The sequence below is a fragment of the Bubalus bubalis genome, chromosome 2, assembly GCF_019923935.1.
Source record: "Bubalus bubalis isolate 160015118507 breed Murrah chromosome 2, NDDB_SH_1, whole genome shotgun sequence".
In the NCBI taxonomy this organism is placed as follows: Eukaryota; Metazoa; Chordata; class Mammalia; order Artiodactyla; family Bovidae; genus Bubalus; species Bubalus bubalis.
In genome coordinates this window covers 29,880,762-29,902,812 of record NC_059158.1, presented here as the reverse complement: position 1 = coordinate 29,902,812, position 22,051 = coordinate 29,880,762, and the positions used below count along the sequence as shown (strand labels likewise).

The 22,051-nt window shown below is 37.7% G+C and overlaps 1 protein-coding gene across 3 annotated transcripts; it reads left to right on the top strand.

Annotated features, from left to right (window-relative positions):
- Positions 1-66: 66 nt before the first annotated feature.
- CENPQ (centromere protein Q) lies at positions 67-20,135 on the top strand. 3 transcript variants are annotated; one of them, XM_006041279.4, is made up of 9 exons: positions 68-208; positions 5,361-5,500; positions 6,285-6,339; positions 7,374-7,500; positions 10,815-10,883; positions 14,794-14,923; positions 17,796-17,915; positions 18,081-18,155; positions 19,209-20,135. In XM_006041279.4, the coding sequence occupies exons 2-9, from the start codon at positions 5,399-5,401 to the stop codon at positions 19,338-19,340; spliced, it is 810 nt and encodes a 269-aa protein (XP_006041341.3). In that variant the 5' UTR covers positions 68-208; positions 5,361-5,398; the 3' UTR covers positions 19,341-20,135. The 3 variants fall into 3 exon arrangements, with proteins under 3 accessions (XP_044785121.1, XP_006041341.3, XP_044785116.1); XM_044929181.2 differs by lacking the exon at positions 68-208 and adding an exon at positions 576-728; XM_044929186.2 differs by lacking the exon at positions 10,815-10,883 and having other exon boundaries at positions 67-208.
- The last annotated feature ends 1,916 nt before the right edge of the window (positions 20,136-22,051 follow it).

Sequence of the window (22,051 nt, the reverse complement as noted above, 5' to 3'; positions counted from 1 at the left end):
GTCGGCCGACCGCCCTCTTTCCAACCAATCCCGTCACGCTCTCGTGGGCGCGCTCCTGATGACGTTAGGGGCGTGGACAGATGCCCGCCACTCCCCTCAGGCGTTTCCGGTTTCTATGTGCTCACTTCCGGGCTTCCGCAGTTTTGGATGGTTTGGGCGCGAAATGCTCTGAGCACAGCTCTTGAAAGGATTCAAGAATCAGTTTTTGGTGAGTAGTCAAAGCGCTTCGCTCGCCGGTGGCTCCAGTTTGGGGGATAAGTTTTGCGGCCAACACGTTTGCGGCAAACTTGGCGGGTTGTATTTGAGGAGTTTCAGGTGGTTTTCCAAAAGGAGAGTGGGAGATCCGAACAGGTTTGCCTTTCGCAGCCAGGGATAAACAAAGTACTGTTTGATTCGCAAACAGGGAGTGAAGCCACGCATGTTTCCACCCTCCCTTCCCCGAATCATCATCTTCGTCCTGCTTCTTTACTCTTTCCCGCAGTCAGTCGTGGAGCGAAGTGCAGCGTTAGTGATGAGTGCCTTTGAGCCTTAAGGAAACTGCGGTTGGCAGCGTCGCTACCCCGAGGCATCAGTTGCAAAAAGTAAACACTGCGTATTTGCAAGTTTTGGCAGACGTCGTGTTCACCTATTGTACCCACATAGAGAATTAAGTTGGTGGTTTCCACGAGTTTCAGCAAGCTGACAAAGAAAAACAAGACAACCTAGAATGCTTCCCTGTTTCCTACAGGGTAAAGAATACATTCTTTACTGCAGTACGTAGTCTGGCCACAGACTACAGTTCGAGTCTTTCTTCTGCCCGTTGCCTCTGCACATGTCAAAGCCTCTCTGAATTTTCCCTGAACAGACTGACTTCTTTTGAGCTGTCCTGCCAATGGGCCTTTTTTCCTCTCAGATACTTTACTTCCCTTTCTTCTGGCTAAATATTTCAAAATGTAATTCATATACTACTTTTTTCTCTGAGTACCGTATATCCCCGCCATGCACACGCCAGTTTGAGATATGCACTCGTCTAACATTAGTGGCACTGTGTATAATTGACCATACACGGAAACTGTTTTCATATCTGTCTCTGCCTACTACCACTTGTGGTTGTTATTTGGTCACTAAGTCGTGACCATCCGATTCTTTGATGCCCCATGGACTGCAGCACACCAGGCTCCCCTGTCCTTCACTGTCTCCTGGAGTTTGCTCAAATTCGTGTCTGTTGAGTCAGTGATGCTATCCAACCGTCTCATCCTCTGCCTCCCCCTACTTCTTTTGCCTTCAGTCTTGCCCAGCTTCAGGGTCTTTTCCAGTGAATCAGCTCTTCACATCAGGTGGCCACAGTACTGGAGCTTTAGCTTCAGCATCAGTCCTTCCAATGAATATTAGGGTTGATTTTCTTTAGCATTGACTGGTTTAATCTTGCAATTCAAGGGACTCTCTAAAGTCTTCTCCAACACCACAGTTCAAAAGCATCAATTCTTCAGTGCTCAACCTTTTTTATGGTCCAACTCTCACATCCATATGTGACTACTGGAAAAACCATAGCTTGACTGTACGGACCATTGTCAGCAAAGTGATGTCTCTGCTTTTTAATAGGCTGTGTAGGTTTATCATAGCTTTTCTTCCAACGAGCAAGCATCTTTTAACGTCGTGGCTGGAGACATCATCCTCAGTGATTTTGAAGCCCAAGAAAGTAAAATCTGTCACTGCTTCCATTTTTTCCCTCTGTTTGCCATAAAGTGATGGGACTGGAAGCCATGATCTTAGTTTTTTGTATGTTGCATTTCAAACCAACTTTTTCACTCTCCTCTTTTATCCTCATCAGAAAGCTCTTTAGTTTCTTTGCTGTATGGCTTATTGCTTCAAGTATGTATCAATGAAAATAGAGCTTTTCAGATGGTCTGTGGTAAAGGACCAATTTTTTTGTTATTGTTGCTTTAATTTTTAATCAGTCACCACAACTACTACTTTTGTAAAATACAATAAAAAAAAAATTACTAGTCAAATCCACGAAACATACAAGGAAGAACCCCAGTGTAAGCCATAAATTTGGGGTGATATGATATGCCATTGTAGGTTCATGGATTGTAGTAAATGCACTGCTCTGGTAAGGGGTATTGATAGTAGGGAAGATGGGGTGGATATATTCAAATTTTATATTCAAATTCTGCTTAATTTCTCTAAAACTTATCTTAAAAAGTCTCTTTTTAAATAAATTACCAGAAAAATTAAACTTTAAAAAAATAAAGCCAGTTATTTTTTGACCAGACATAACATTCTTAAAATTGTTGTCAAGTTGCTATAAAAGTTTCTAAATAAATATTTTTAATTTCTGTACTTAAAAAGACTGCAGCACTAAATTACATGTTGTTGAATAAAGAATATCAAGAAAAATGATTAACAAAACCAAACTATAAATAAGTGCCAAATGAGAGAGACCATAAGAGCCCACAGGCTTTTAGAGAGCAATGAGGGAAGGTGGTTAGGAAGGTTTTCAGAAGCAGATGGCCCACAATCTGAGAGGAGGGTGGGCACAGACAGGAGAATGGAGCTCAGGTAGAACTAGTGCATTACTCACAGTGTGTTCAGAAAATCAAGTCTAGCTGGAGAGGGAGATTCATTTGAGGAGTCGTGGGAGAGAAGTATGGAAAGCTTGGCAAGGCTAGATTGTTGAGGACTGCAAATGTCATGGTAAAGAGTTTGGGTATTATGAGGTGGATATTATTTAAGGGTTTTTATTTTTTAATTAAAAAAAAATCACTTATTTTCTTCCTGAATTTAGAATTGGAAACAGCTAGTATGGTTGATTTTTTACTTTTCCATGCAGTATCAGCTGCAGCCTGTTGGCTCAGGTACATGCACAAGGCTGGCAAGTTGATGCTAGCTATTGGTTGGAAATTCAGCTTTGGGTTTTGGGTAGGTCCTCAGTTCCTCTCCATGTTGACTTTCCTCATAGAGTGTTAGCTGGGTTTCAAGAGCAAATATTCCAAGCAAGGGGTAGTGGCAGCTACTAATCTGTTCATGTTTGGCCAGGAAACTGGTACAGAATCATTCCCACCATATTCTACTACTTAAACTGCTGCAGGATCTATGAGATTGAAGACAAGGGGACATAGACTACACCTCTCAATAATAGGAGTGAGAAGGAATTTGTACCATTTTTAGTCTCCTGAATGGAATGAGAAGTAAATCTTAGCCCTCAATGGTTCCTTCACCTGGAGGCTTTTCTCCAGTGAACAGCCTGAACTCCTGTACATGGCAGCCCTTCCAGGAGAGGTCCACAAGCAAAGCTCTCATATGGATTGGTTTCTAAGTAGGGGAAGTAAAGGGCATGAGTGTTCAGTTAAGAGAATTAGACATTTCAAGAATGAAGCAGAGGAGACTGGTATAGTATAAGGTACCACATTGTTCAAAAGCAGAGTTAAAGTGTATTTTAGCTTCCACTGTGTTTTTTGAATGTGAGAGTTGGACCATAATGAAGGCTGAGCGCCGAAGTGTTGATGCTTTTGAACTGTGGTGTTGTAGAAGACTCTTGAGAGTCCCTTGGCCTGCAGAGAGATCAAACCAGTCAATCCTAAAGGAAATCAATCCTGAGTATTCATTGGAGAGACTGATGCTGAGTCTGAAGCTCTAATACTTTGGTCACCTGATGCAAAGAGCTGACTCATTGTATAAGACCTGATACTGGGAAAGGTTGAAGGCAGAAGGAGAAGAGCACAACAGAGGACGAGATGCTTGGATGGCATCACCGACTCAATGGACGTGAGTTTCAGCAAGCTCCAGGAGATGGTGAAGGACAGGGAAGCCTGGCATTCTGCAGTCCATGGGGTCACAAAGAGTCGGACACGACTGAGCAACTGAACAACTGTATTTTGTAACTGATTTGACATGTGAGTGAGTGAGTGAGTGAGTGAAGTCGCTCAGTCATGTCCGACTCTTTGCGACCCCGTGGACTGTAGCCTACCAGGCTCCTCTGTCCATGGGATTCTCCAGGCAAGAGTACTAGAGTGGGTTACCATTTCCTTCTCCATGGGATCTTCCTGACCCAGGGATCGAACCTGGGTCTCCCGCATTGGAGGCAGACACTTTAACCTCTGAGCCACCAAGGAAGCCCGATTTGACATGTAGTCCCTAAGTATAGTTCATGATCTTTCAGTTGATTCTTTCCCACCATTTTGGGGGTCGGGGGAAAGCTTGAACTTTTCCTTTTAAAATTTGAGGGAATTGATTTATTTAGAGTACCTTCTTTGTCTGTCTCTAAATCTGCATATATAACTGTATTAATGTAATTAACTTTGAATTTTTAGAAAAGAAATTGTGACTGATTTATTTATATATCTAATTGTATGTGTGTATGTAATGTACATACCGCACATATTTAGGGGGGGTATGTGTGTGCATGTCCACATACTGTACCTAACTCTAAACTGTCTACTCCTTATGGTCTAATGCAGAAATGAGTATTTTATTCCTCTGTTTCTTTTAGCAGAGGTGAGTTTGGTGCGAAGAATCTTTGTTATAATTCTTGCAACCTAGCAAGAATTATAGCCTAAATCCTTAAGAGGGAATTTACCACATGAATTTCTACAGTGTAGACTCATGGTATAATCCTAAAAGTTATCTCCTCCCATCTTTGGCATAAATCTGTCTGTGTGTGTGCTGAGTTACATAGAATGATGAATCCGTTAAGCCTAAAGTAAGAAGACCTGAATGTTACTCTGAGTTGACATTATCTGTGACCAGAAAAAAACAATTCAGCACTTTTTATTTCCCTTTTCTTGGATTTAAGCATGGAGATAACATTACTGTATGGGGGAGTATAAAGTAAGACATGTGAAAGTGGTTTTATATGACTTTTTAAGGCCATACAAATGGCAGAAATTTTTTAATGAAATTGAATTAGACATCTTTAATGAGAACCAGCATTATTTGGAGAAGGCAATGGCACCCCACTCCAGTACTCTTGCCTGGAAAATCCCATGGACGGAGGAGCCTGGTAGGATGCAGTCCATGGGGTTGCAAAGAGTCGGACACGACTGAGCGACTTCACTTTCACTTTTCACTTTCATGCATCGGAGAAGGAAATGGCAACCCACTCCAGTGTTCTTGCCTGGAGAATCCCAGGGACGGGGGAGCCTGGTGGGCTTCCGTCTATGGGGTCACATAGAGTCGGACACGACTGAAATGACTTAGCAGCAGCATCATTATTTATTTTAAAATATGTTTAAATGCTTTAAAAACACACAATACTATCCCAAAACTTTCATTCTGATTTTTAAAGGCAAACTTGAAACATTTATAGGTAGTCCTTTTAACAAAGTATTTGTAATAAAACAAGTCTTAAGCATTTTTCTGTGTCCTTTTCATCTTTACAGATTTGAAAAACTGTTACAATTGTTCTGTTTAAATCAAGATGTCTAGCAAAGCAAATGCTTCCAAGAAAAAGTCTCAACAGTTAAAAAGAAATCCAAAAAGAAAAATTGATGATGAAGAAGCAGAATTACCAGGGAAAAAGGTAATCATTCAGGACTTATTCAAAGAGTTTATCATTCAGGACTCTGGTAAAAATATCATCTGTTCTGTATAAAGGAGTATGTGAAAACTAAAGGTCAACTTTACTACAAATTATAGTAATTTATATTCCATATATATGGTTATGTGGGAGCTGCTGCAACATGATTTATAAAAACTTTCAGATAAAGATTTTTTACTTCTTTTCTAAAATATTAATCAGAAAATTCTTTGGGGAAGATGCTGTGGGACATTGCTAAGGTGTTCAAATGGGAATACTGGTAATAAAGTGTAATAAAGTGAATATGGCATTCATATATTAAAAGACAAGAGAATCTGTCAGTTGGTGGAAGAGATTTTTATTAACATAGAGAAAAATTAGTCGGAGAGGAATTAGCTTCTTCCTGCCATAATTTTGTCCCTCTCTTATAAAAGAAATAATCAGCATTTTTTTCTCTGTATTAGGTAATGCCTATATTTTTTTGTTTTGCAGGAAAAGTATTTAACACTGTTTCCCAGGCAAAATAAGTAATGATTTCTTTAAAACATTCTTTAGCACCATATGAAATTCTGTTATACATTATCACCATTGTTCAGGAGTTGCTTTAGTATATCCTCCACTTGTGATAAATACACACCTTTTGCTGTGGAAGTAGCAATATACTTTTTTTCATCTTTCCGGAAGGTGTATGAATTCACTCCAACATGCATGACAAATCTATTGCAAAAGCAGTATCTTTTATCTAGTGCTTAATTGTGTGTGCATGTTTGTGTATTTTTCTCTCTAGGTTAGAAACACAGTGAAAAAAAATAAAAATCATCCAAAACATCTGTCTTCTGAAGGTATTTCTTTTCTATGTTTTGTTTCACTGTATCTTTCTCAAGCTATATCTATTTATGAAAAAGTTCTCAGCATCTTGTTTATGAATTCTGCATAAGCAAAACATAGTAATAAATGGTAGCATTCTCATTTTTGCAAGAATATGTAGTGCTGGTTAGTCAGATACCTAGGTCAGCTAAAATTTTACTTACCACCACTAGCAAAATGCTGTGTGGATTTCTAAATTTGAAAGGAACTAGAGAAATTCAAAGTATACAACAGTCTGACTTATTCTGATTTGTGATATGGAGACACACCTACTGATTTCTCTTTCAAATACCCTCTTCTGCTACCACTGTTTAGATTAGATTGGAGCTAAGTTTGTCTAGAGTAAATTAATTTGGAGTGATCATCTTTACACTTCATCATGGAAGAATTTTCTACCTCCTTACCCAGGAACAGGTTAGGTCCTCTGGTTTTATACTTACATAATGAACAGTGCTTTTTCTTTCGTAATGCTTTGCATACCTGTAACTATAATTATTTAATCTCCCTTCTCTCCAAAATGAATTTTCATGTAAGTCAATAGTGTATCTCCTTTGTTTATTTATTATAAGCAGAACAATGTCAGTAACCTACTAGACACTCAGTATCTATTCTTGGTTTGGTTAATTGCCTTTGTTCCAGTTGCCATCCAACATATAGCAAAAAGCATTTTCCTAGTCTTCTCAATAAGTCCTTTAATTCAGGTCATTTCTGAGAACCAGACTTTTATGCTGAATCCTAATAATTGCAGCTTGGTTCTTCATTTAAAATTCTCTTGCGTTTTTGTCTGCAATATCAGCTAATAGAATTTAAGTTAACACAATAACAACATATTCAACACCTGGCATTTTATGACTGTGCAGTAAAAAAAGAAATTAAACAACTGATACAGCTTTAGAGTTTTGTGGTTCTCATAATTCCATTGGCTCTTTTTAGATAAACTTATCCTTGAATCACTTTATAAATAAAATATACACCTTTCTAGATTAACCACAGTCTCTTCTTTGACCAGTGACAAGACAAGCAAAGCATACTACTCTAAAACAGATAAGGATAGCATCCAACAAGAGAAAAACCTGGCAACCCCTTTCGAAGAGTAGCAGAGAACATTTGCAAACTATGATGGAATCTGTAGTAATGTGAGTATGAAATATTTTCCATTTCACTGTTTTCATTTCTACTTATGTTTCCTACAAACAGTATCTTTTTAAATATTGTTGTCTATTTTATGGTGATATGGTGTTTTTCTCTTTCGCAAGAAGGTTTTTCTAATGTCTTTTGATAGCCTAAGCCTTCAGTTAAAAAAAGCCTTTATTAATGTCAGAAACTTGGAATTTTATCGCTGAAATAAAAATGAAATCTACATGGCCTAATCTGCTCTCTGTAAATTTAAAACTTTTTTCTATCAAGAGGGATACTTCAGGAAGAGGTTTGCTCAAATTGATACTTTATATGGAAGCAGTGCTAGCAGGAATACAGAGATAGGACTCGGCCATCAAGGCGCTGAAATCCATGAAAAGAGGCATATAAATTAGTTACAATGATACAATGTGATAAAAAGAACTTAGATTATTCAGTTCAGTTCAGTCGCTCAGTCGTGTATGACTCTTTGCAACGCCATGAACCGCAGCACGGCAGGCCTCCCTGTCCATCACCAGCTCCTCGAGTTCACCCAAACCCATGTCCATCGAGTTGGTGATGCCATCCAACCATCTCATCCTTTGTCGTCCCCTTCTCCTCCTGCCCTCAATCTTATCCAGATTCAGGGTATTTTCAGATGAGTCAGCTCTTCGCATCAGGTGGTCAAAGTATTGGAGTTTCAGCTTCAACATCAGTCCTTCCAATGAACACCTAGGATTAATCTCCTTTAGGATGGACTGGTTGGATCTCCTTGCAGTCCAAGGGACTCTCAAGAGTCTTCTCCAACACCACAGTTCAAAAGCATCAATTCTTCGGCGCTCACCTTTCTTTATAGTCCAACTCTCACATCCATACATGATCACTGGAAAAACCATAGCCTTGACTAGATGGACCTTTGTTGGCAAAGTAATGTCTCTGCTTTTTAATATGCTGTCTAGGTTGGTCATAATTTTCCTTCCAAGGAGTAAGTGTCCTTTAATTTCATGGCTGCAATCACCATCTGCAGTGATTTTGGAGCCCCCAAAACTAAAGTCAACCACTGTTTCCACTGTTTCCCAACTATTTGCCATGAAGTGATGGGACTGGATGCCATGATCTTAGTTTTCTGAATGTTGAGCTTTGAGCCACCTTTTCCCTCTCCTCTTTCATTTTCATCAAGAGGCTCTTTATTTAGTTCTTCACTTTCTGCCATAAGGATGGTATCATCTGCATATCTGAGGTTATTGATATTTCTCCCGGCAATCTTGATTCCAGCTTGTGCTTCATCCAGCCCAGTGTTTCTCATCATGTACTCTGCATAGAAGTTAAATAAGCAGGGTGACAATATACAGCCTTGACACTCCTTTTCCTATTTGGAACCAGTCTGTTGTTCCATGTCCAGTTCTAACTATTGCTTCCTGACCTGCATACTGATTTCTCAAAAGGCGGGTCAGGTGGTCTGCTATTACCATCTCTTTCACAATTTTCCACAGTTTATTGTGATCCACACAGTCAAAGGCTTTGGCATAGTCAATAAAGCAGAAATAGATGTTTTTCTAGAACTCTCTTACTTTTTCCATGATCCAGCGGATGTTGGCAATTTGATCTCTGGTTCCTCTGCCTTTTCTAAAACCAGCTTGAACATCAGGAAGTTCACAGTTCACATGTTGCTGAAGCCTGGCTTGGAGAATTTTAAACATTACTAGCGTGTGAGATGAGTGCAAGTGTGCGGTAGTTTGAGCATTCTTTGGCATTGCCTTTCTTTGGGATTGGAATGAAAACTGACCTTTTCCAGTCCTGTGGCCACTGCTGAGTTTTCCAAATTTGCTGGCATGTTGAGGGCAGCACGTTCACAGCATCATCTTTCAGGATTTGAAATAGCTCAACTGTTATTCCATCACCTCCACTAGCTTTGTTCGTAGTGATACTTCCTAAGGCCCACTTGACTTCACATTCCAGGATGTCTGGCTCTAGGCGAGTGATCACACCATCATGATTATCTGAGTCATGAAGATCTTTTTGTATAGTTTTTTTGTGTATTCTTGCCACCTCTTCTTAATATCTTCTGCTTCTGTTAGGTCCCTACCTTTTCTGTCCTTTATTCTGCCCATCTTTGCGTGAAATGTTCCCTTGGTATCTCTAATTTTCTTGAAGAAATCTCTAGTCTTTCCCATTCTATTATTTTCCTCTATTTCTTTGCATTGATCACTTGAGGAAAGCTTTCTTATCTCTCCCTGCTATTCTTTGGAACTCTGCATTCAAATGGGTATATCTTTCCTTTTCCCCTTTGCTTTTTGCTTCCCTTCTTTTCACAGCTATTTGTAAGGCCTCCTGAGACAGCCATTTTGCTTTTTTGCATTTCTTTTTCTTGTGGACAGTCTTGATTCTGTCCCTGTACAATGTCACAAACCTCCATCGATAGTTCATCGAGTACTCTGTCTAGCAGATCTAGTCCCTTAAATTTATTTCTCACTTCCACTGTATAGTCATAAGGGATTTGATTTAGGTCATACCTGAATGGTCTAGTGGTTTTCTCCACTTTCTTCAATTTCAGTCTGAATTTGGCAGTAAGGAATTCATGATCCAAGCCACAGTCAGCTCCCGGTCTTGTTTTTGCTGACTGTATAGAGCTTCTCCATCTTTGGCTGCAAGGAATATAATCAGTCTGATTTCGGTGTTGACTATCTGGTGATGTCCATGTGTAGTGTCTTCTCTTCTGTTGTTGGAGGAGGGTGTTTGCTATGACCAGTGTGTTCTCTTGGCAGAACTCTTTGCCCTGCTTCATTCTATACTCCCAGGCCAAATATGCCTATTACTCCAGGTGTATCTTGACTTCCTACTTTTGCATTCCAGTCCCCTATAATGAAAAGGACATCTTTTTTGGGTGTTAGTTCTAGAAGGTCTTATAGGTCTTCATAGAACCGTTCAGCTTCAGCTTCTTCAATGTTACAGGTTGGGGCATAGACTTGGATTACCGTGATATTAAATGGTTTGCCTTGGAAATGAACAGAGATCATTCTGTCATTTTTGAGATTGCATCCAAGTACTGCATTTCGGACTCTTTCGTTGACTATGATGGCTACTCCATTTCTTCTAAGGGATTCCTACCCACAGTAGTAGATATAATGGTCATCTGAGTTAAATTCATCCATTCCAGTCCATCTTAGTTCACTTAGATTATTCCTCTGCTTTAAATGTCTTTGACCTAAAATAAAGTGATTGATTCTGCCTGGTTAGTAAGAAGGGGCACTTGAAAGAAATTAGAAAAAGTAAAAAGATTTTATTAGTAATGTTTCAAACTAATATTTATTCAATCCCTATTTTTCTTTTCTAGATCAATTCTGAGTAACAGTATTAGAGAAAATAAACAAATTCAATATCATCTGAATTTCCTAAAGAAAAGGTAATATAGTTACACAATTAAAAAAACAGTTGAAACACAACTGGTAAAAATCCAGTCTGTTCTTGTGTTACCAGAACAGATATTTATGGACTATAAAGGTTTTTTATTTGGGGTTTTTATTCTTTTGTTGTTGTCGTTTTAAGAAGATGAATGGTTTGGGAATATGTATTCTACCCTAAGCTGCTGCTGCATGGAATTCTGAAGTAAGTTAAATTTAAGAGAATTTCTAAAGAATCTGAAAATCAAAGCACCTACTTCCAAAGTTCCCTTTTCTGTGTTGAGGTTTGAAAAAAAAAATTGTCAACTGTAACTCCTTTCAATTTCATTTTAAATAATTGCAAGTTAACAGTTCATCACTCTCATTTGATACTTACCCTATTGCCCTGTTTTCTCTTCACTTCATATTATATAGCATTATTTGTAACAAGTATAATTTTCCAGGATACTATTGCTCTTTATTTCTGGCAGGTCACAGATGGAGGTTTCTTTTCAAGTGTGTTTTGTTTTGTTTAAGTAATTTTATTTGTTTATTTATGGCTACGCTGTACTGCGTCTTCGTTGCTGTGTGGGCTTTTCTCTAGCCGTGGCAAGTGGGGGCTACTCTCTAGCTGCAGGACATGGGCTTCTTATTGTGGTGGCTTCTCTGTTGCAGAGCTCAAGCTCTAAGGCACCAGGCTTTAGTAGTTGCAGCTCCCAGGCTGTAGAGCACGTTCTCAGTAGTTGTGGCACAGGAGCTAAGTTGCCCCGAAACATGTGGAATCTTCCCCATCAGGGTCAAACCTGCGTTTCCAGCATTGTCAGGCAGATTCTTTACCACTAAGCCACCAGGGAAGCCCCCAAGTGTCCTTTAAAGTCACCACTGCCAAGAATTTTCAGTGACTTCTTTTTTCCTACTATCTGCCCTAAGCTGCTGCTGCATGAAGTTTTGAAATAAGTTAAACTTAAGAGAATTTATAAAGAATCTAAAAATCAAAATCACCTACTTCCAGCTTTCTTTTTATAGAAGAATGTTCTGCATCTTCGTTTCCTCAGGTTTGCCTGGAAATGTTTGTGACCTAGTACTTTATTCTTGGGAAGCATGAACACAAATACTGCTTTTTTAATTCATAATTCTCAATGATATTAATAGTAAGAAAATAGAAAGGGTAAGATGGGATGGAGTGGATGGTATGAGAGTTTGTGGAGACAGGTTGAAGAGATTAAAGAAAGACAACTAGTAGTGAACTTGTAAACTGTTTACAGGAATGACAACCTGTTAGTAAAGAAGCAGTGACTAAAAATTTAATAGATAAAAGTGTAGCAAAAATAAATAAAGTGTAGCTATTTATGATCTTTTTAATATGGGGCAGGTAGCCATGTTTGGTGTGTATGAATGAGAATATTTTAGTATGTAATAGCTATTCTTCACAGTGATCACACTGGATCATCAGAAAAGATTAAATTCTGTTCAACAGATAACCTGTTTTTTCACAATACAGCAGCCGTGGAGATACATATTTCAAAGACTGCTTATTGTCTCCTCATTTTTGCTTTCACAGCTCACTTTCTTTAGTTCCCAAAGTAACACTACTCAAGATACTTTCCCTTCCACTGATGTGACAGAGTGTAGCCTTAGCAAATTGATTCTAATTAGAATCTGAACAAATTTTCCTCTAACACCATTTCTGTGGGCTTCCCTGGTAGCTCAGCTGGTAAAGAATCCACCTGCAATGCAGGAGACCCCAGTTCTAGCCCTGGGTTGGGAAGATCCCCTGGAGGAGGGCATGACAACCCACTCCAGTATTCTTGCCTGGAGAATCCCCATGGACAGAGGAGCCTGGCAGGGGCTACAGTCCACGAGGTCTCCAAGAGTTGGATACGACTGAGCAACTAGGCACAGCACAGCATGTCTCCAAATATAGTTGGAACACTTGTGCTTAGAGATACTTTGTGAATAACAGTGATAGAGAATTATGTTTCCTGGTATATTACATATTAAAATCCTACAGTAAATAAATCTGTTTCATTTTGTTTAACCTGGTGGTAGAGGTTTAGTCACTAAGTCATGTCCAACTCTTGAGACCCTATATACTATAGCCCGCCAGGTTTCTCTGTCCATGGGATTTCCCAGACAAGAATACTGGAGTAGGTTGCCATTTCCTTCTCCAGAGGATCTTCCCAACCCAGCATCTTCCAAGTTGTGTTTACCACAGGAACTCTTTATTTTATAATTAGTCTCGTCTCTGCTTCTGTCTGCATGTTGTCTTCATTCTTTTAGACAAGTTGTCCTCAGTAGATTAGAACTGTATATATAGATAGCTTCCTGTTTAGAAAGAGGCAAAAGAAAGCTCTTAGCCTCTGAGCTTCAGTTACAATATTCTGGGTGATGGATTCTGATTGGCTTGGGTGATTTGCCTCTCATTGTACTGATTTTGTGGCAAGAGCTGTTATGATTGATATAGATTGAATCATATATGCTTTTCCTTGTCATGAAACAATAGAGTTGCTAGAGGAACATATTTTAGGGAATTCTGACTTAAAGGTATACAGTGTTGTAAATGGTGCTTAGATGTTGTTGACATAGTATTATGATAGGTATATTGTAACATGATAAACACTGGTTATATTTTTAGTTTAATAAGATTTTGTAGAATAACCTACAAATTTAGAACATTTGGAATGGTGAATGACCTTTCTGCAAAACAGATTTGATAAAGTTTTAGAAAAAAACTGTTTATAAAGGGAATCTTTATTTTACTTAAACCAAAAATTCAGACAGGTTTTGTGCTTATGGGCTAATGATGATTTGGGGAATAGCTGAAGTCTATCCTGACAGTTTAATGAAAAGTATGATTGATAGAGTTTAAACAACCTACTTTTTTCTTTATAAAAATTAATATTTTGAGTAATATCCCGGGAAGACAAATCTTGGGTTTCACTGTTCTGCTGCTGCTGCTAAGTCGCTTCAGTCGTGTCCGACCCTGTGCGACCCCATAGATGGCAGCCCACCAGGCTCCCCAGTCCCTGGGATTCTCCAGGCAAGAACACTGGAGTGGGTTGCCATTTCCTTCTGCAATGCATGGAAGTGAAAAGTGAAAGTGAAGTTGCTCAGTCGTGTCTGACTCCTAGCAACCCCATGGACTGCAGTCCACCAGGCCCTTCCGTCCATGGGATTTTCCAGGCAAGAGTACTGGAGTGGGTTGCCATTGCCTTCTCCTAATTGCCTGCAAATCTCAAGTAGCAGGATTTTTTTAGGATCCAGATACACTGTTATTAGACAGAAGGAACCAAATTTAGATTTTGCTTCTTGATTTCTTCCTCATGGAACTCAAGAAGCAAACCTGGGAAAACTGTATTGCTGTCTGCTGGAAGTGAGGTTAGTCGTAAGATTTGAAGGGGTTTTTTTTTTTTAGTTAGGAAAAAATCATTAACTTAGAGTAACTGATACAGGCATTCTCTTTTATTGGTCACATTCTGTGAAACAACTGAGATTTAAAGTTCAGAGTCATAGTTAAGACTAACAGAATAATGTTTCATCTCTTAACCAGAAATTCACATTAGATGATAGACTTATGTACTGTAATAGTTCACGAAACATATTCAGAAGATACAAGGAAATTTTTAGTTTATTTTAAACCGTGTATAAATAATCAATTGTTAAATGTATAAAATAGAAACTTTTCCTTTTATAAAGCAACCTAGGTACCCCATGATTTGTGGTAAATCTTAATCAATCAAAAGCCTTAATGAGGACTTGTCAGGGCTTTTGGTGGGGGGGAGGCTTACTGCTAAGATTAGCTGCTGTTAATAAAAGAATATTTCAGCCTTTAGAAATATGAGGGAAAGAAAAAGGGGACTACAGTATTTCAAATCAGAAACAATACTAATGGTACTCAAAAATAAGCAGTTATATTTTTATTCTCTCCCAAAGATTGCTGCAACTGTGTGAAACCCTGAAAGTCCCTCCCAAAAAGCTGCAAGATTTATCTCGTGTGTCAAGTCTACTGAAAATGGAAAGGGCACAGCACAGAGCTAATGAGGAAGGTCTGGCATCATTGCAGGTATGAAGTTTGAAAAGGGAATTCATTATTAGGGGAAAGGGGAAGAGATTTAATTTAATTTAAAGTTTTAAAAATTATGTTATTCTTCTAGTAACTAGTACTACATCTTGGACAAGGTTTTTTATTAACTTTTTTTTTTTTTTAATCAAAGCAAAACCTTTCAATTTTGGTCCTTTAAAGTTAAGACTATTTCTAATACATTTGTAATTAAGTAGCAGCCTTATTTTTTTTATCAGACTTTAAATATAGTGAACTGTCTTTATTTTTGATTAGCAAGTTATAGGAATTCATCACTAAATGCTGTAGCATTTCAAAACATGAGTTTTTCTGTCCTTCAGTGCTACTTTATTGACAAGAAGAACACAATCATCATCATTATTTTTATAATCATTATAGATAACATGTAACAAGAGCCTTCTATGTTCTTCTAGTCACTGTTCTAAGCACTTTACAATTATAGCCCTTAATGACTTAAAGAGGCTTGTGCTATATTTCATGTTTTATAAATGTGAAAAAGAGAAATATTGGCACTTTTAGCTGAACCTTAGACAAACTGCTCACAGTTGTGATGCAATCGTATTAGTCCAACTTTAGGGCATGTGATTTTTTTATCTTTATCCTGTGGAAGGTAGTGAGAGATAATATATGCTGTTAGGATGAACAACAGGCTTTTAATTAGTGGATACTTTAGCAATTAAGAAAAGCAATCTTAAGGGGCTTATTAGATAATTATTAAAACTAAAACAGATTGGACCATATATCCCTTTGCTGTTTTGAAGTAGCTTGTAGATCTGGTCTTTGTCAGCAGTTCAACTTTGTAAAGTAATAAGTCTGTTAATCTGTTGCAAGGTGGTGGTAATTTAAACAGGGGTTGCATCCCCAATGAGTCAGCATTCACAAATAGGTCATTCTAGCTTTTCCATGTGATTGAGAATAAAAATGGAAGGGTTTATTTGTAAGCAGCAGATCTACTTGTAGATCTATAAATTTCAGATTTATAAATTTATATACTGTAAATATATTGTAAACTTAATATATTTTGTAAATTTATATATATTGTAAATTTACGTTGTTGTTGTTCAGTCGCCAAGTCATGTCTGACTCTTAGAGACCTCATGGACTGTAGCATGCCAGGCTTCCCTGTCCCTCACCGTCTCCCGGAATTTGCCCGGTGATACCATCAACCATCTCATTCCTCTCCTTCTGCCTTCAGTCTTTCCCAGCACCACAGTCTTTTCCAGTGAGTCAGCTGTTTGCGTCAGGCGGCCAAATACTGAAGCTTCAGTTTCAGCATCAGTCCTTCCGAAAAGTATTCAAGGTTGATTTCGTTTGATCTCCTTGCTTTCCAAGGGACTCTCAAGAGTCTTCTCCAACACCACAGTTCAAAAGCTCTGCCTTCTTTATTGCCCACTTTCACATCCATACATGACTACTGTAAATTTATAGAGTGGTATTTTTTAGTGGTTTTCTCACTTTCTTCATAGTGTGAGATTATATTTAACTTTCATTACAGTGCTACTTTGCAAGAGTATATTTCAGTACTGTCACTAGCTCCCCCACTTAATGAACAGTTGGGCAGCATAATATGGCTTTTTTTTTTTTAATTTCAGCTTTGTTTGAGATATAAGTAGCAAAATGGTAAGATATCTAAAGTATACATCATGGTGATTTAATGTATATATACATTGTGAAAGGATTTCCCCCCATCTTATTAATTAATGCATCTGTCACCTCACTGGTTTTTTTTTTGTTTTTTTTTTGGTAAGGACATTTAAGTTCTACTTTCAATTATATAATACAGATTTCAGTTATATAATACATTGTTCTCCATGTTTTGTATCAGATCCTATGACCTTGTTTGGCCTAGTAAATTGAGCTCACAGACCTAGAGTTTTGGGTACTCAGGAATCAGCACCTTTCTGTAAGGATCAGATGATAAACATTTTGCTCTTTATGAGTCACATTGGTTTTCATTGCATGATCTTTTTTTTTTTTTTAACATCCTTTAGAAATGTGAAAATCATTCATAGCTCTTGAACCAATCAAAAACAGCCCATGAGCAGTTGCAAACCTCTGCAGGTGCCCTTTCTAATGGTTTCTAGAAGCCATAATATATTTGTTAAGGAAGATTACTATAATTGACAGTAACAATTCTGCTTTCAGTATTTGGAAAATGATGTTAAATGTAAATACCAACCGTATTGCTCATCAGGATTTCAAAGTTATTACTTCCTTACTTTCGTGTGGCTTCTGTGTGGCTTATTTACTTGTTCCCTGATCCCCAGAGGCCGCGCTGTCCTTTGCTGTTGCTAGGACTAGATTTGAAAGCAATGCAGTACTTAATACCATTTAGAAACCCAGAAGCTGGCTAACTCTATATGTGGCCTGCAGTCAGTACACCCCTGGCAATCCCGTATTTATTTCATTCACTTATTTTCTCTTTTGTTTTCCTCCGTACGTTTTATGTTCTTTCTATGTGAGAAACTGCCACTCATTTTCTGTTATTATCTTTGCCCTAATGTTCAGCACTTTTATCTTTTGGCAAATGAAAATAGCACTCAGCTGTTCCTAAGTTAGAGTTTCTCTGCTATTACATACTGCTTAAGGAATGCTGCTGTACCTGCTGCTGTGAATCCTTGGTTCTGCTAAATTCACGCAGGTCTTCCAGGATCTCTGATGCCAGCGGCTTTGGTAAGTTTTTGAGGAAAGGTTCATGTACATCTTTGTTCCATTGGTAAATCAATCTCTAGGGAGACTTTTTTGAAAGAAAAATGAAAATTACCAGTTTCTTCCAGAAGTATTTCAGTATGTAAGATGTTTTTACTTAATAGTATATTTAATTTAAAACATTAGCTTTCTCTTTCTGATGCAGGAAGAAACAGATAAAATGGTAGCAACTATAGAATCAATGACTGGGGATATTCACAGCCTAAAGAACAAAGTTCATGTTCTGACAAGTGAGGTAGAAGAAGAAGAAAAGAAGATAAAACAGGTAATTGTTCCAAAAAAAAAAAAAAAACAGTTACTACTAGAATCTGGATATAATTTTTCATTATTAGATTTTACCCAGACAGCTTTTGAGTGTAATAAAAGAAATCAACTTTTTGAAACAGTCTAGCTTTACAAAATAATCTATAGCTTTATTTTTCTACTTTAGATGTTTCAAATAGATAATGGGGTACTCTCTCTTCCTGAACTTTCTCAAAAGAGTCTCAGAGCACCCATCCTTCAGGTAAGTACTTACAATTTACCATATTAATTGCATCACCAGTTATAAATTTCATATATATAAACACATTATATGCTACTTATTTTAAACAAATGAAATCTATGATATAAACTATAAGGGAAAATTATTTTTCTCATATGATGGTATAGTTTGAACATCTCATGCCTGTCAGTTGCTGTATAACATTCCATTATATAGATGTGCCATAATATAATTTGTGGAGATTTTGGAAATAAATAATTTTTCTAGTACAGGTAATGCTATGTACACCTTTGTATATGCATTATTACACATTTGTATAGTCATGGCTGTAGGATAGATTTCTGGAAGTAAATTCTGACAGTTGCTTTGTTTATGCTTCTAATAATTGCATGTAACTTTTCCTAAAATAGTATACTATGTCCTGTTTGTAGTAGGCTGCACACTGATAACTTATCTTTTTTCAAAGGACCCCAATAGATACTGTAATGTCACTGTTTACCCTGGTAGAAAGTCTGTATGTTTTCTCAAAAAGTAACAAAAATTTTCCTATCTAAAATCTATGTAGGATGAGAGGAATGGGAATGGGCAGAGAGGAAACAGAATAACATAGATTTAAAAGAAGAATAGCAATTAGTTGATGATTGCAGTTGAGTGATTATATAAGATTATTATTATATCATTCTCTCTAAATAACATATCAATACATATAACATTTTTCATAGTGAAAGGTTAAAAACTAATTACATGGGTAAAGTCAAAAGGCACACACTTCCAGTTACTTATAAATACGTCATGGGGAGGTAATGTATAAGCTGGTGACTAGAGTTAATACTGTATTGTATATTTGGAAGTTGCTAAGAAAGTAGATCTGAAAGTTCTCATCACAAGGAAAAAAAAATTGTAACATGTTTGGTGATAAATGTTAACTAGACTTACTGTGGTGATCATTTTGCAGTGTATACAAATATCAAATCATTATGTTGTATGCCTGAAGCTAATATAATGTTCATGTCAATTACATATCAATAAAAAAAAATAAAATTTAAAAAATAAATTATTCTGTCATGCCCACAGAGAGAAATTCTGACGCTAATTCCAAATCAGAACGGGCTTCTGAAGGACTTGGAAGTTCTCCATAATTCATCCCAGATGAAGCACATGTTCACCTTCATTGAAGAAGTCTATAAAAGACTGGATGCCTCTTAAAGAGCTGTTTTTGTTTTTGTTTTTTTGTATATTGTCCCATATTAATTTAATGTTTGTGAACTTGTAAAAATATTAATCTATGTGATATTGCAGAGGCTGAGGCTTCTTCAGATACGCACTTTAAAATTAACCTCTATAGATCTACCATTAGCATCTAATATAGGCCTTAAAGACTGTTTTTATTAGTTCACCAGTCTAGGAACTCACATTTATGTTACTATATCTCCAGTTATGTGCCCATAACCATAAAGTGAGAATAGCCACAATCTGATGGTTTATAATGGTTGGATAGAGCTTGTTTATTGTTTAATACAAAGCAAGTATGATACTATGATTTAATATATGTAAATTGTTTTTAGTGCCTAGCACATAAAAACATAAGCATTTGCTATCCTTATTGTTCTTTAGCTGATGACTTGCATTTTCTGTCCGGTCATGTGGAACTCACAACATCCCCAAATGCCTTTGCTCTTTTACATAACACCCTAGAATTTTTGTGGCATCATTATCATTTGCCAGGTGTGTTTAACTTTAAAGGCAGCATGAAAGTTTTGTTTCTTTGTTTAGGTTAGTGAATAGATGCTGAATATTTATTTTCTACTCTCATCAGAGCATACCTTTACTTCACAAAATTGTTAAAAAGAAACCCAAGCTCATTTACTCCCTTAAAATAAATGCCAAAACAAACAACAACAACAACAAAAATCCCTTCTTTCTAAACCTTTCCTCATGATAATAAGCATATACATGTGAAGAAATTATCACTTAAATACATTAAAAATAATTTTTAACCAATCACAGGATATCGTCTGGGTTGCTTTTAATTATTTGTAGAATAAAATAACTCATTTAATTACTTTTCTGTCTAACCTAGGATGTTTAGTCAGTTAATTTAGAAGGTGCAATAATTCTGGTAATGCCCTCCAGGCTGAGACCACCAGGAAGACAGCTTGGGTTAAACAGGTTGGATTTAGTGCTCCCTGTAGTCATTGGGAACCTTGGACAGCTCAGCAAAAGGGTCAGAAGCAATATCCTCTTAGGAAATAATGGTCAAGAAGGACATTAATAGATTTTAAGGGAAGGAAGGTCTTCGAGAAAGGAAACCTGTAGTGCAGCATTTAAAGAGAACATGATTGTATATGCTTTGGACTGTCTACTACGTGCTAGGAAAAGCAACTAAAAGATTTTACAAAATGTCTTAAAATTTCAAAAACCTGGGAAATAATCTTGTGTTTCTTAGAATGCTAGGAGAGCCCCAACTCACTGATTTTTGTCATAGTCATGATGTTTATAATAGTTTTTGATGGGATGAAGGAGTTACTAAGTCTACTGTTCTGTCAGAATGTCTGTTTAACAGGTGATTGAAAGTCAACAAGAATTTCAGTTCACCAGTGTTGCTAAGGGGTAGTTCTTTATCACACATAAACTGGTCTTCAGTCAGTTCAGTTCAGTCACTCAGTCGTGTCCAACTCTTTGCGACCCCATGAATCACAGCACGCCAGGCCTCCCTGTCTATCACCAACTCCCAGAGTTCACCCAAAATCATGTCCATTGAGTCCGTGATGCCATCCAGCCATCTCATCCTCTGTCATCCCCTTCTCCTTCTGCCCCCAATCCCTCCCAGCATCAGAGTCTTTTCCAGTGAGTCAGCTCTTCGCATGAGATGGCCAAAGTACTGGAGTTTCAGCTTTAGCATCAGTCCTTCCAAAGAACACTCAGGACTGATCTCCTTTAGAATGGACTGGTTGGATCTCTGCAGTCCAAGGGACTCTCAAGAGTCTTCTCCAACACCACAGTTTAAAAGCATCAATTCTTCGGCACTCAGCTTTCTTCACAGTCCAAATCTCACATCCATACATGACCACTGGAAAAACCATAGCCTTGACTAGATTACCCTCTTATAGCTTAGAAATGGAGAAGGAAATGGCAACTCACTCCAGTATTCTTGCCTAGAGAATCCTGTGGACAGAGGAACTTGGTGGGCTGCCATCTATGGTGTCGCACAGGGTCGGACACGACTGAGGCGACTTAGCATGCATGCATGCACTGGAGAAGGAAATGGCAACCCACTCCAGTATTCTTCCCTGGAGAATCCCAGGGACAGAGGAGCATGGTGGGCTGCTGTCTATGGGGTCGCACAGGGCCAGACATGACTGAAGCTAGTTTGCGTGCATGTATGCATAGCTTAAAAAAGTACATGATCTAATTTTGAGATATCTACAGTATCTTCTGGCAGGTAGGCAAAATATACAATATTTTCTTCAAAGGCTGAATTTTGGTGTGTACTCTTGTGAAGAATTTAAGAGTTAGTAACAGACCCAAGTAAAATTGAAATTCAGCTACACAAGGTCCCAGTAATGCAGATGGTCATCCTCTTGAAATATTCTTATCTGTCTAAATTCTCACATACAAATGCCATGCCAACTATGATACACGTTCTCTTCAGTGACTGATGAGTACCAATGGCAGAAACTTTAAATTCTAAAAGATAAATATTTTGGAACAAAGGATATATGGTATAAAAATATAGCTTGTGATAAAGATAGCATATCAAATAAAATGTAGAGAAAATATTCAGTAAATGATCTTGAAGAAACTAGCCAACGCCACTGGGGAGAGAGCTGGAGCATGGGTGCATACGTACTAAGTCACTTCAGTTGTGTCTGACTGCAACATATGGTCTGTAGCCCATCAGACTCCTCTGTCAAAGG

Coding starts and splice junctions, on each gene's coding strand:
- CENPQ (XM_006041279.4), top strand. CDS start 5,399: ATGTCTAGCAAAGCAAATGCTTCCAAGAAAAAGTCTCAACAGTTAAAA. Junction 6,340..7,373: donor AAAACATCTGTCTTCTGAAG/GTATTTCTTTTC, acceptor TTCTTTGACCAG/TGACAAGACAAGCAAAGCAT. Junction 17,916..18,080: donor AAGAAAAGAAGATAAAACAG/GTAATTGTTCCA, acceptor TTTCTACTTTAG/ATGTTTCAAATAGATAATGG.